Below are 15,113 nucleotides of genomic sequence, written 5' to 3' on the forward strand. Positions count from 1 at the left end.
CTTAAAACTACCCTAAAACTAACAGAATTATGATCACTAGACCCAATTGGTTCTCCAACATTAATGTCCGCTACCTGACCTAGCTCGTTCCCTAACAGGAGATCCAGTATTACACCATCCCAAGTCGGTTCTTCTACTAACTGATTTAGAAAACAATCCTGAACACATTTAACGAACTCCAGCCCATCCAGCCCTCTAACCGTATGGGTATCCCAATCAATGTGTGGGAAGTTAAAATCTCCCATGATCACTACCCTATGATTTTCACACATATACGTTATCTCCCTACAAATTTGTTCCTCTAATTCCCTTGGCCCATTTGGTGGTCTGTAATACACCCCTATTAGCACCCTCTTGCCTCCTCCACCCCTCAATTCCACCCAAACAGCCTCACTGGTCGATCCCTCCATACCATCCTGCCACCTCACGGCAGTAATGTCCTCCCTAACAAGCAGAGCAACTCCTCCTTTTTTTACCCCCTGATCTATCACATCTAACACAAATGTATCCCAGAACATTAAGTTGCCAGTCCTGCCCCTCCTGTAGCCAGGTCTCACTAATTGCCACAATATCGTGACCCCAAGTATCTATCCATGCTCTCAGCTCATCTACCTTGTTCACTATGCTTCTTGCATTAAAATATATGCATCTCAGAGAATGACCCTCACAAATATTCTCTTTTTTACTTTCTACCTTAATCTCCATCCTACCTTTCTTATCTTTTTTATTCCTAGCTAGGTGGCCATACTCCCTGGACACTAATAGGGCAAAGATGTCACATAGTGTATTTTTAACAGTGGCCATGGTCATATCTGGGCAGAGGATGCCAAAGGGAAAATGATTACTCATCAACAATGTTGAGGAAGTACAGGTTCTGATTGGAGGAGGGCATGGAGCCCCATGAAATCCACGCTCAGGTTCTTGAAGGGTCGAGTAGCCTTGATAAGATGTGACTTGTTGGGCCTGTAGAAACTTGGTTTGCATTTGGCACAAACCCAGCAGTTTCTAGTCAGGGTTAGGGTGTCATCAGTGGAGTAGGGGAGGTTTTTGGCCCTGACAAAAGTAAAAAGCTTAGTGACCCCTGGATAGTCGAAGCCATCGTGGAGAAATTGGAGCCGGTCAGACTATAAGCTGGTGCACGTTCCCCCAGATAGGGTATCTGGAGGCTTGTTGAGCTTCCCAGGCCAGTACAGGATGACATAATTATAGGCAGAGAGTCCTATCATCCACCTCAGGATTTTATTGTTTTTGATTTTATCCCACTGTTTGCAATGGAACATGAATGTGACTGCACATTGGTCCGTCAGCAGGGTAAATCGCTTACCGGCTAGGTAGTGCCTCCAGTAGTGCACCAGCTCCACAATTGCCTGGGCCTCCTTCTCAATGGAGGAGTGTCAGACTTCAGGGCCATGAGGGTGCATGAGAAGAAAGCCAACCACACTGCCGAGAGTGGCCGCTAGGCTGAAATTAGAGGCACCGCTCTCCATCTGGGAAGGAATGGACTCATCCATGGCATGCATTGTGGCTTTGGCGATGTCCCCTTTGATACAGGTGAAGGCCTCCTGAACTTCTACAGGAGTGGGAAGGATACGGCTTTCACCATGGGTCGGGCCTTGTCGGCATAATTGGGAACCCACTGTGCATAATAAGAGAAGATCCTCAGGCCTCTCTTCAGGCCCTTGAGGCTACAGAGCAGAGTGAATTCAATTAGGAGTTTCATGCGGTCAGGGTCCAGCCGTGTTCCAAGATGCAACTGAGAATGGCAAGGCGTGATGTACAGAACACACACTTTGCTTTCTTTTAAGTGAGGTTGAGTGCCTTGGCCTTCTGGAAAAACTTCTCCAAGTTTGCGTCATGGTCCTGCATGTCATAGCCACACATGGTCATATTGTCCAAGTATGGGAACGTGGCCTTGAGCCAGTGCTGGTTCACCATCTGGACCATTTCCTGTTGGAAAATTGAGACTCCATTGGTGACCCCAAAAGGGACCCTTAGGAAGTGGTAGAGGTGACCGTCCCCCTCGAAGGCAGTATAATGACGGTCCCCTGGGTAGATTGAGAGTTGGTGATAGGCAGATTTTAAATCAATGGTAGAGAACAGCTGGTATTGGGTGATTTGATTCACCATGCCATAGATGCGGGGGAAGAGGATACGCATCCAGCTGCATGAACCAGTTTATCGTTTGACCATGAGGAGTTTTTCCCCATTCTTGACCATCACGACCTGGGCCCTCCAGGGGCTTGTGCCTGGCTCTATGATCCTTTCAGCCAGAAGCCGTTGCACCACTGATGATGATTATCCTGTCCGCTGTACTATATCTCCTGCTTTTGGTGGCTTGCAGTCGGGGGTGAGGTTAGCGAACAGGGACGGGGGACTACCTGGAGGGTGGATAACCCCAGGTTGGATGCTGTGGGTAGAACGTGGTATGCCAATTGGCCGCGTGTGGAGGGGAGGGCAGGCGGTTTAAAAATTGGTGGTTGTGGACAATGAGAGGAAGATGAGGTCTGTCGAATGCCAAAGTGACGCTCTTGAGGTGGCATTGGACGTTCAGTTCAGGATTGCAGGTGTGCAGAGCTGGGGCATGACCAACAATTTAAAATTGCCATAAGTAATGCCCTATACAGTTGATGATACTGTGCAGTAGCCCAGAGACTCGGCTGACTGAGACCTGGATCCCAAGGATATTTTGTAACTGGATGGACACACCACAAATGAACAGTCACGCACCACATCAGGATGCACAAAACTTTCGGTGCTGCCGCTGTTGAACAGGCAGGTAATGGAGTACAACCTCCATCATCAAGCGAGAGAGTTGGTGAGGGCTGTGCTGGTTGAGAGTAATGGAAGCCAGTACCCGGTTGTAGTTGGAATCGCTGCCAGTATCAGACCAATGAGATGGTACTGGGCTGGGAAGATGGCTGCTTCCACGCTGTGCAAATGGTGCTGCTGTTGCTTGGGGATGGAAGAGATGGCGGAAGCAACAGCGGCCAAGATGGTTGTTCCCCATTGTCTGCACATGGCGCTGCTTAGGAGAGGGGATCTGGACTTACATACTTTAGTATAGTGGTCTTTCTTTCCACACCCTGAGCACACTGCTTCTTTAGCCGGGCAGCACTCCCAGGCAGTTTGGCGACAGCAGAATGGGACTCCCCTATGATGCAGCAGAATGGGACCCCACATCCCAAGATGGCAGCGCCCATGTTCCCCACAAGACAGCTGCATTGCTGGATGTGAAAGAATCCGAGTTATGGAGGGCTACATCCAGTGTTTTGGCAACCTTGATGGTCTTTTCAAAGATTAGTTTATCAAGTTCAGTAGCCGCTGTCAGATATAGTCTGAGCGGATGCCCGCCACACCAGCATCCCAGATGAGCTCGTATGTGTACATTTCACGCGTTTACAGCCACATGCACAGGCCCTAATGTACTTCTTGAGGGGCTCATCAGGTCATTGTTTACGCATAGCAAGAAGGTGCCTGACATAGATGGGACTAGTCTTTGGGCTGCAATTGTTTTGGAGTTTACTCATGGCCTCGCTGAAACTTGTGCAGCATCTGATGAAGGTTCAGGCCCGAAGGCTGACTCTTGCTCACAGCAAGCAGTTTGTCATCATCGGTACTCACGACTTGAGCACTGGTGGGCAAGAAGTCAATGAAGCAAATAAGCCAGAGGTCGAATTGATCTGGGGTGTCGTGCGTTTGTGGATCTACATCTAGTTTGTCCGGCTTTAGCAGCGTGTCCATTGCAAAAAATTTTATGGTGTTAAAATTTATAAACTATCAATAATACCAAAAGGCTGGAGTTGCTGAGTGACAGGATTTTAATATGATAAGACTTGGACCATGCTCCATTTCTGGCCCGATCCCAGGACACGTACTGAGGGAGGGACTTGGCTTAACTGCCTCTATTAGGGGATTCTAGGGAGTGAGGGTCACTGAGGTAAGGTGGGCCAGCCATACATATGAACCAAACATATACACAGTGCCAATAACCAAATAGCAGTCTACAGTGGTGGATCACCAGAATCACCAACAATAGGAAAAGAATGGCTGCCTGCATTAGTAGCCAGTCCTGAAGCAGGGTGGGGACTTTGGGGTGTTGGTGAGATAGAATGTGGAGCTTGGTGGTGTTCTTTTGAAGAGGAATTCCTGCAAGTCAAAATATTATGTTTATCTATGGGGTGTCTATTTCAAATCCAGTAGCTTCCCTGCTTATAAAAAAACATCAAGTCATTGTGATATAATAATTCTGGTTTATTTACTTCTGATAGCTCAATGAATTTGGAACCGATAAACATTGTCAAATTTCAACTATGGTACATGCTAGACGGCAAGTTGATTTTTTTTTGCAAGGAGAATCCACACAACCTTGAGAAAAACTTGCAGGGTAATGGATTAAGAGCAAAAAGTGTGACAAATCAGAGAGCTCCTTTGAAAAAGCTGATTAGATACCATGAGCTTCTTTCTGTTGGGTCTAATAAGAGTCTCCTAATCATCTAAAAGAGTGGATTAAAATACAGGCTGGATGAGCCTCAGAGCCATCAGTAACAATTACATGCCTGAATAATAGTTGCATTTACCATAAATCATGTTCATTGCTCATTGTTAATTGTTTCAAAATATAGATGTCTAAATACTGAGGTGTGGCAGTAGCATTAGACGTTAGACATTTAGCTCACAAAGCGCATCTTTGCATCAATACAAACAGTCAGCACTCTCTCCAGCAAAAGCTGAACACTACACTATGTTTTAAACCAGCTTGGCTCTCCCAACCTTGAATCAAAAGAAGATTGCAAAACCCATTAAAGAAAGAACATAAAAGTTATTGGCACGATATGGAAATTTTAAACTATTCATATGCTGGCAACAAACATGGTATTGGAATGGAATTATTTCAGCATTTTTTTAAATGACTGCCGATGGAACCATCTGTTTGTCTATGTTGTCTTCTTACCACAATGCAATCTATGAAATATTTTAAATAGTAACAGAACATAACAGATGGTAGGGAATACATTCCAGAAGCATCTGTGATCCCTTCAGATGTTTTTTATGATTGTTTATGTTTTTCTTCTATGTGCATGGAAGCAATTTATGTTTCTTTGCTCAATGCAGAATATTCTGAGAAGAATGTATCTTTGCTGAGATTTTTATTCAAGCAAAAATAAATTTACCTTGCCGTGAGTACAATTATGATCACATGTTGAATTATTTCAGCCCATTTTATTTTATCATACTAGACCAGCCACATAAAAGCTTAAATGATACTACTTTTAAACAAATCCTGTTTTAGATACTAAACTTTTCATTCAAGGTCAAATGCAGAATCAGGCTGACTGGGAGTTAATGATATTGTGGGGAGCTGCCAGCTCAACGCATTTCAGACACATGACTGGCCAAGTCCAGAACAACCTGCAGCTCAGGTATTGTTGCTTCTGATAATCTGCCCCATCACTGGAAAAATCACTGAACCCAGTGATGGAACATGTGTCCTGAAGAATGGAGCTGAATGCACATCATTCCCAGCTCTTCAGCTTCATTCCAGGAAAGGCTGGCTAAGAGACATTGAACCTATTAACTCTGTTCAAGAATAATTATGAGCTGTTGGAATCTAGGGGTTAAAACATTATGAAAGAAATGATTAATTAATAAGTTTATATTTACTGCATGGTTCAGGGGAAAAGAGGAATGTGATTAAGTGGCAATCACAGCATGGAGCAAAGTTGGCTGAGCAAAATTGTCTGCTCCCAAATACAGGGAGAGGAAATGCATAAAACGATTTAGGAGGAATGCTCAAACTGAAGGAGGTGGTGAGTAGCACAGGAGACACAGGCCAGACCAGAACAAAGAATGGCCTGCAAGAAACAAGGGGAATGGAAAACCAGTCGAGGAGGAAGATTAAGGCATGAGGAGGTGTTAAAGAGAACAGCAGAAATTGGCCAGACAGGGACAGAATGGTGATTAGAAATATCTGGGGATGAATTAATTTCTGATCCAATCAACAGGATAGTCTGGCTTGGAGGATTAAAATGGGAGTGCTACACCCCAGATATCTGCAAAACAGGAGATGACTTGTGATAACCCTTATGCAAAAAGATCTAGCAAAGGAAGACAACTTTTGTTCTGTATGATAAGGTTGATTTATATAAACTGAGCCAACTGGACAATAGGGGTCAGTCTTGGGGAGTAGCTCACTGTGCAGGTGACCTATGAACTAATGATTGACCCAGAGCTCTGTTAAGTTTTATTCTTGTGCTGTGTAATAAACTGACTGTTGAACTGAATACCTTCTCCTATCACTTCATTCAAAGAACACGCTGGACTCAGACCACACATAGACTAAATTAAGAGTAAGGTAAAGCCAGAGTCCGACAATTTGGTGACCCCGACGTGATGAAGATGGAGAAGTGACGGAAGAAAAAGATACGAAACACCGGTCGATTGTGGTGTGGTGATAACAACAAGTGACCATTCTACAAAGGGAGGTAAGCAGACGCCTGTTTAAACGAAGTTCTGCTATTGGCAATGATAAAATTGTGTGTTGTCACTACTCTGCAAAAGCCCTAGTTAAAGCCAAAGAATAAAACAAAAGGGGGTTGGAGTCCCCCTAGTAGAACGGGGTTGGAGTCCCCTGTAGACAAAAGGGGGTTGGAGTCCCCCTAGTAGAACAGGGTTGGAGTCCCCTGTTGACAAAAGGGGGTTGGAGTCCCCCTAGTAGAACGGGGATGGAGTCCCCTCGTAGCGATCTCGAGAGATAGGTTTAGACACTTGGCCAATTAGAATAAGGTGTATTGTGATAGTTATTTGTTTCTATAGTGTGTAATAAGTATTTGATTAAGGATCGTGTACCATAGTAGTGTATAATAAGTATCTGTATAAGGTGTATTGTGTTATAGTTATTTGTTTCTATAGTATATAAGTATCTGTTTAGGAATCGTATAGTGTATCATAATAGTTTATAATAAGTATTTGTTTAAGAATTGTGTATAGTGTGCCGCTGGTGTTTATAATAATGTGGGAAGGGTCGAAGTAGATTGCAGGGTGTCAAAATCCTACCAGGGGAGAGACCCAGTGAAGTACGAAGTCTAAAGGGTTAAAAATCGGAACACAGATGGAAGGAGTAAATAGGGATGTAGGGCAAGAGCTCAGGGAAGACAGAGGGGTTCCCCCATCTGTAAACCGACAGTGGGAAAAAACAAGGAATCAATTACTGGGAGGATTACTGAAGGGAGAGGAGGTACAGGCTAAGGCACGGTATGAACAGATATGGAAAGAGCTGCAGAGTCAGGGGAAGGTACCACGAGAGTTTGAAAAAATCCGGCTGGTACTGTACTTAGGAGAAGCAGAGAGGGAAGCAGCCAAGGAGGTACAGGAACATGAGGCAAAGGGACAAGGATCTATATGGAATAGAAGAAGGCTTAAACAACAGAAAGAAGTGAAGGAACAGAGAAGGGCAGATTTACACAATATCACATTGGCTTGCATTGCTGTGGAAGCGAACCTTCAACATGATATTAAAAAGGGATCCCATATCACAAAGGAGAATACGGGGGAGGTTAAGCCGTCAGCCCCGCTATATCCAAAGTTACCAGAGACGTTGCCACCACCTTATACGATTCCCCAGATGCCAGTGATGCAGATAAATGAGGGAATAGTGAATGTCACTGAATTAGCAGGTCACGAACTCCAGAGGGCGAAGGAGAGACTTAAGAGAGTTATGCAGGAAAGGGTGGAGGAAATGAAGGAGTTAACGAAGGAAATACAGAATGTATGTAAAGTAAGGGAAACTAGTATGCCACTGGAAAAAACAAATGAGAGAGAGCAAGAACAGACACTTGAGAATGCCTTCTCGGTAGGAATGTCAGAGGATCACACTACCCCCACTCCTCACAATAGACAAAAGGAGTCAGAGGATGAGGAGATCTTGACCTTTTTGAGTCAGTGTAAGGAGAGTTGGACGGATAAAGCAGGAGTACACCCAGCCACAGATCCCTTGGAGACTACACTCTTTAGGGCTGCAGTAACGAGCGGGCTGCCAGCTGTAGTTAGGGAAGCGTTAGAGAATAACTTTGATATTCCTGGCTGCTCGAGTGAGCAATGGGAAAAACATTTGACCCATCACATGAAACGTTACCGGGCTAAGCAAAAGGAGGACAAACAAACTACGGAGTCGGTACAAGTGCAACTCCTTAAGCTTCAATTGGAAGAGGCTAGGAAAAAGGCAAACGAGGCAAAAAAGATTTCCTCAAAGGGTGCGAACCAGATGATTCAGCAGCCACCACAGCCACCACAAGGGAATAATATGAGTTGGCACCCGGCCCCTTATTGGGCACCGGGTCCCACTTATGTGGCCAGAATGGGAGGTCCAATGGGGGGATTCCGAGTAAGAGGGAGAGGTCGGGGTGCTCCACGAATGCAACCAGCCGTATGTTTTGTATGCGGTCAGCCAGGACACTGGAAGAGAGACTGCCCCCTGGCTTGGGATCCTCGGGACACTGGGGGAAGGGGATATGGACCACCACAAAATGAGCATTGGGTCCAGCCCCAGAGATCGTCTGTGCCACCCCCGGTACATCAGGCACCCTATGCGGCTCTAGCTCCGAAGAGACAATTCCCTTTGCTGACAGAGGAGGAGCAATATTGCCCACAGTGACGGAGCCCGAGCACCCACGAGCAGGCTAGGTTGGCAGACCCTTTCCTGTAGATTAAAGTAATGGACATGGAAGTATCCTTTTTAGTGGATACAGGAGCCAGATTTTCAACACTCACTGGCGCTGAGTTTCAAGATAAAACATCATCCTCTAGCGTCCAGCTGATAGGGTTCTCGGGTACACCAGAAAATCTGCCATTTTCTACACCACTAGTCACTTCTGTGGCGGGACAGACTTTTACACATCAATACATTTTGTCAGCCAGGTGCCCTACTAATCTTTTGGGCAGAGACCTACTGGTCAGGTGCGGAGCATCGATCCTTTGTGGACCCAGCGGAATAGAGGTCACCTTTCCAAATGGATATTCTATGAACTGTTCATTAACTACACTTCATTCCGGTTCTCAGATGTTGTTGGCGGCAGCTGGAGGATCCGCGTCTGAGGGACAATGGGCTGACATTTACTGGGGGCTGTTGGAACCGGAGGACCCACAAAAATGGAGGGCTGCTAAAGCTTTATAATCAATGGAAGCCGTGGATCCAGACGTTACACCCGTATACCCCTCCCTCGGACCCCCCCCATATGACCCTCTTTTACGATAGGGATGGGGATGAAATGTATCAGCATGCCTTTTATGAAGAGGTCGAGGGCATGCTATGGGAAATTAATTTGGACTACATAGTGGTAGGAAAGGAGGGAGTGGCCGCTACGGTAGCACTGACAGCTGGAATTGTATGAGATGGCAGGTGAGGCCATTCCTCATGTCACCCTTGCAATTGGCACTACTCACCAGGCAAAAGATTTGGGACCGATGTGTCGGAACTTGATGTCCCTAGGTGACTGGTCCGATACCCAAATACTGACAGTGCAGTTCTCCTCATCTGGTCAGGCATACAGAATTTTGTCTCCGACATATGATCAAGTCCTCCTTGAGCATAGACAGATTGAATGCTTTCATGGTAGAGAGAAGATGGATCACCCCGACTCGGCCCCTATGCTAGATTCTCTCCCTGAGAACCTGTGGTCAGTGGGATCAGCAGATGTGGGTTTTTGTCAGCAGGTTGATCCCATAACCTTCGAACTGTCAGATTACACCCCTATTTGGCAGATGCAGTATCCCCACAAACCTGAAGCTGAGGAAGGTTTGGCAGAGACCATTGATGGCCTTATGTATTCAGACGTGTTGGAACATTCGCGTTCTAGTTGGAATACACCCATCCTACCTTTTCCTAAACAAGACACGGGCAAATATCGGATGGCCCATGACTTAAGGCGCATCTATGGTATTGTGAGAACACCCACAGTTCCAGTACCAAACCCATATACTGCCATGACTGCTTTAATCCCCAACCACAAGTAGTTCTCTTGCATAGATTTAGCGAATGCTTTCTTTTGCTTGCCGCTGGCAGAACCATTAAGAGATGTGTTTTCGTTCACGTATAGAGGTAGAAAGTTGCGGTATACTAGGCTTCCGCAGGGCTTTATCTTATCTCCAGGGATTTCAATCAGGTGTTGAAAGAACAGCTGGAGGGGCTAGCACTGCCAGGTGGGATAGTTCTGATCCAGTATGTAGATGACATCCTATTAGCAGCACCTGATCATACTTCCTGTTTGGAGGCCACCTGTCTCCTGCTAGTGCAGCTGTTCAAGGCAGGCTTTAAAGTCTCTCGCTCAAAGTTGCAATTCTGCAGGCAGGTGGTCACCTTTTTAGGGAGTATGGTCTCAGCGAAAGGCACAGGGATTTCCCCTACACATCGAACAGCGATACTACATCATCCAAAACCAAAGACAGTAAAAGAGATGCTTTTGTTTTTGGGTTTGTCAGGTTATAGTAGGCAGTTTATCTCATCGTATGGTGAGTTGACACATCCACTGCGAACTTTGGTGAATGAGCAGGGATGAGGAATCTGGGAGCTACACTTGATTGGACTGCACAGGCTGAGATGAGTTTTATTCTATTGAAGCAAGCTCTTACAACAGCTATAGATTTGGCGATTCCAAATTATAAACTACCTTTCTTTTTGGATGTTTCTGAAAAAGCACACACAATTGATGGTGTTCTTTTTCAGAAAAAAGGGGGTGGAAGATGTGTGCTCATGTATGTGAGTATCACACTAGACCCGATGGAAGACAGACACCCACCATGTACGAGACATGCAGCGGGGGTAGCAAAGATTCTACAAAAGGTGGCACACATAGTGATGGGACATGGCCTGACGGTATTAACAACACATAGCATTGTAGCATTTGTGAGCTCGACAGCATTTACAATGACTTCGCTAAGGCAGACGAGACTAGAAAAGATCCTGAATGCTCCAAATGTTACATTTACCCATGAAGGCATTAACATGGCAGACAATATGGGAGAGGGAGAACCACACTGTTGTGAGAAGAGGGTAGTGAAGGATATTAAAATAAGACCTGACTTACAGGCTACACCCTTGAGAGAACCAGATGAAACCTTGTTTACAGATGGGTGTTGTTACAGACACCCCACAGATGGATTGAAAGCTGCCTATGCGGTGGTACGAAAAACTACAGGAGGATTTGAAGAAATCATTACAGGGACAGTGAGAGGAAAGGAGTCAGCACAACTCGCAGAACTACAGGGAATGATAGCAGCATTAGAATGGGCAGAAGGGAAGGAGGTCAATATATATACAGACTCGGCATATGTGGTAGGGACAATACAGGTTGAACTTAGTCAATGGATTAGAAGTGGGTTTTTAACAACAGCAATGACCTCAATTAAACACGAGAAGGACGTTAGAAAACTGGCTGAGGCCCTCCTGAAACCAAGGGCATTAGCAGTTCTTAAATGTAAAGGACATGATAGAACAGATACGATGGTGGCTCGGGGAAATCAAGAAGCGGACATGGCCGCTAAAAGGGCAGCAGGATACGGCCCTCAGTTTATTATGATACAGGCAGACAGAACAGCACATGACTTATTACCACCGTGTAGGGTAGAAGTAATAATACAGGAACAAGCAAAGGCATCACCTCAGGAAAGGATGGTATGGGAGGAAAGGGGGGCAACCAAGGATCAAGGATTATGGAGATCGATAGACGGGAGGCCAGTCTTACCATCTGGACTCCTCGAGGAGGCGCATGGGCTAACACACTGTGGAAAGAAGCAGATGATAAGGTACTTGATACATTGGTGGAACCCCTTCCTGCTGGCGATGGTGGAGAACCATATTAGAGAGTGTGAGGTATGTATAACTTTCAATGTAAAGGCGACTGTAAAGCCACATGAAGGTCAGTTCCCGCTACCTAAGTTACCAGGGCAGGAAATCGTACTTGATTATACGGACATGATTGAGAGGGTAAGTGGCTATCGATACCTCTTAGTAGCAGTAGATGTGTTCACAGGGTGGCCGGAGGCAATCCCTGCCAAAAGAGAAGATGCAAGGACGGTATGTAAATTCCTGATCAACCAGTATATTCCGAGACACGGATTTCCTAGAAAAATTAGGTCCGATAAAGGAAGTCATTTTAAGAATAACGATCTACAGGAGGTAGAAGCGATGTTGGGTTTGAAACATGCCTTTGGAACGGTGTACCATCCACAATCCCAAGGGAAAGTGGAGAGGATGAACCAAACAATAAAAGGTAAGATCGGGAAAGTACAGGCACGGACCAAACTAAATTGGGTGGATGCGTTGCCCCTGGCATTAATGTCAATAAGGAGTTCGGTAAGTTCTGTGACAGGATTTACTCCATATGAACTACAAACAGGGCACCAGTTTCCAGGACCGGGAACCGGAATTCAGACTACGAAGAATGAGGTAAGTTTCAATGGGATGCAAGCTTTATTATGATAAACTAATGGCTCTGGTGTCAGATTTTTCACAACAGGTCACAAGTACCAACAGAGAAGGGGAAACACCGATACCTTCAGTCGCGGAGTGGGTTCTGCTAAAGATCATCAAAAAAAAGTGGTCGGAGCCCAGGTGGACAGGACCCTACAGAGTGGTGGAGAGGACGTCCCACGCGGTTCGACTACAGGGAAAAGGCGAGATGTGGTATCATTGGAGTCAGTGTCCAGCAACGGACCCACCGACACAGACACTGGAACAGATTCGAACGGAGATGACTGAGAACCTGTGAAGCAACTACGGACTAAGAACACTTAACACGTCCCTTTTTTAAAGAGACTATTGGACTACGGTGACTGTGTATCAGTGGTTGACGGTATAATCAATTTATTGGCATCAAAACAATGAAGGGAGCTGTGATGGCCACTATGTGGGAACTATGGGTGATGTTGTTCCTAGCCTTGAAGCATCTGGAGAAGGAAACAACTGTACAAAGGGTTTGTGGTCAGCCTGGGAGGCCCATAACGAACCGAAACAGTACTTTGCGGATTGGACTGATGTTCCTGAACACAGTGTTGGGGCCCCCACTGGACTGAAGTGTGTTCATAATGGCCAAGTTTGTGAGGTTAAGTTTAACAAGTGGTTGGAGATGCCGGTCCTTGCAAAAACTCCTGAGGTCTTGGTCCTATAAGTTAACTGGTGGTTGGTCTCATTTTCATGAGACCAAAAGGGGGACTGTTGGAATCTAGGGGTTAAAACATTATGAAAGAAATGATTAATTAATAAGTTGAAATATCTGGGGATGAATTAATTTCTGATCCAATCAACAGGATAGTCTGGCTTGGAGGATTAAAATGGGAGTGCTACACCCCAGATATCTGCAAAACATGAGATGACTTGTGATAACCCTTATGCAAAAAGATCTAGCAAAGGAAGACAACTTTTGTTCTGTATGATAATGAAATCTAGCAAAGGAAGCCAACTTTTGTTCTGTATGATAAGGTTGATTTATATAAACTGAGCCAACTGGACAATAGGGGTCAGTCTTGGGGAGTAGCTCACTGTGCAGGTGACCTATGAACTAATGATTGACCCAGAGCTCTGTTAAGTTTTATTCTTGTGCTGTGTAATAAACTGACTGTTGAACCGAATACCTTCTACTATCACTTCATTCAAAGGACACGCTGGACTCAGACCACACATAGACTAAATTAAGAGTAAGGTAAAGCCAGAGTCCGACAGAGCTTACATTGTACAATATATAGTAGCACCAAAATACTTATTTGCTGCAGCCAAACGGGTATGACATAAAAAAAAACTACATAGCATACTTTAAATTAATTAAAAAGGGAAAATAAATTCAAAAGGTAGACAATAAATGGCAAGAAAAAAATGGCATTACAACAGTGCAGCCTCCTACATAACAATGAAAGCAGTGGCTACAAGAGGTTACAGACTCCAGGGTGCAGCAGATCTGCACAGGGCACCAGAAATGGGATGACACCTTCCATTGAGAAGGAGAAGCAGAGATGACTCTGCAGGACAGTGACTGTGATGTTTCTTTTAAGTAATAAAGAAACTTTTATTCTATTATATTAACAATATTTTATTAACAACTCATGACCTCGTGGCGCAGCCATTTTTTGTATCAAACCCCAAGGTGCAGCATTCATCTTTCACTCCTTCTAGTGGTCAGGAGTATCACTAGCACTCTATCACCTCCTCCCCTTTCCTTAAGATGTTTAATCTAGCAACATTACACACTAATACAGTATTCATTTCAGTATAAAGTTAAACACCAACATACACACAAATATCAGCAGCACAAACCTTTTATGTGTGCAGTTCTTTTTCTTTTAGAGATTCACCTTGTCAGGTGCTTTAATAATGCATGTGGATCTTCTCAACACAGGTGCATGTGTCAGCTCTGCTGCTCCACTCCTGTCTAGCACTGGGGGTGTTTCCTCTGTTGCTGTGCCGGCTGGATCTTCTGAATTTGTCTGTTCTTACAGTGTCATTTGTGTTTTCAGCAGACTCTTTTGATTCCTCCTCAGTATTTGACCATCCTCTGTTCTGACCATGTAGGATTTTGGATTTACTTCCTCCAGAACAGTGGTCTTCTTGTCCCAGGTGTTGGAATCTCTGGGTCTCACTGTGTCATGTTGTGCCAGTGGCCCTACACTTCTTGCTGACTTGTCATAGTTTGCTTTTTTGTCTCCATTGCTTTTGCTTCCATTTGACACCTCTGTTCTTGTTTGGGTCTGCAGAGTAGGGAAATGTTGTACATAGTCTACATCTCATCAGGAACTCAGCGGGTGATATGCCATGTTCATGTAGTCAACAGAGCTAAATAAAGATCTGAGCCACTGTCTAGTGCTTTCTTGAGCAACTGTTTAATGATGTTAACCCCTTTCTCTGCTTTACTGTTTGACTATGGGTGCAGAGGTATTGAAATCACATGTCGAAAATCATACTCTTTTTCAAAGTTCTGGAATTATCTACAACTAGCATGGCCTGTTGCCACTGTAGACAATTTGAGGAACTCCATGATTGACTTCATGTATCCGATCACGCAGCCAGCAGACATGTTAGGAAGCAGCACCATCTCAGGATGGTTCAATAGATGGTCAATTATTTCCGTTCA

General features: G+C 44.9%; 1 protein-coding gene across 2 annotated transcripts in view; it reads left to right on the top strand.

Annotated features, from left to right (window-relative positions):
- Positions 1 to 13,614, top strand: part of LOC138757606 (protein NYNRIN-like) — a 40,761-nt gene extending 27,147 nt beyond the window's left edge. For both annotated transcript variants that reach the window (XM_069925238.1, XM_069925239.1), the window contains exon 2: positions 5,113 to 13,614. In XM_069925238.1, the coding sequence (XP_069781339.1) occupies positions 10,547 to 12,472 (1,926 nt within the window). In that variant the 5' untranslated portion in view covers positions 5,113 to 10,546 and the 3' untranslated portion in view covers positions 12,473 to 13,614. The remainder of the gene's footprint in view (positions 1 to 5,112) is intronic.
- Positions 13,615 to 15,113: the final 1,499 nt, after the last annotated feature.

The sequence above is a fragment of the Narcine bancroftii genome, chromosome 3 (genome assembly GCF_036971445.1).
Source record: "Narcine bancroftii isolate sNarBan1 chromosome 3, sNarBan1.hap1, whole genome shotgun sequence".
Classification (NCBI taxonomy): Eukaryota; Metazoa; Chordata; class Chondrichthyes; order Torpediniformes; family Narcinidae; genus Narcine; species Narcine bancroftii.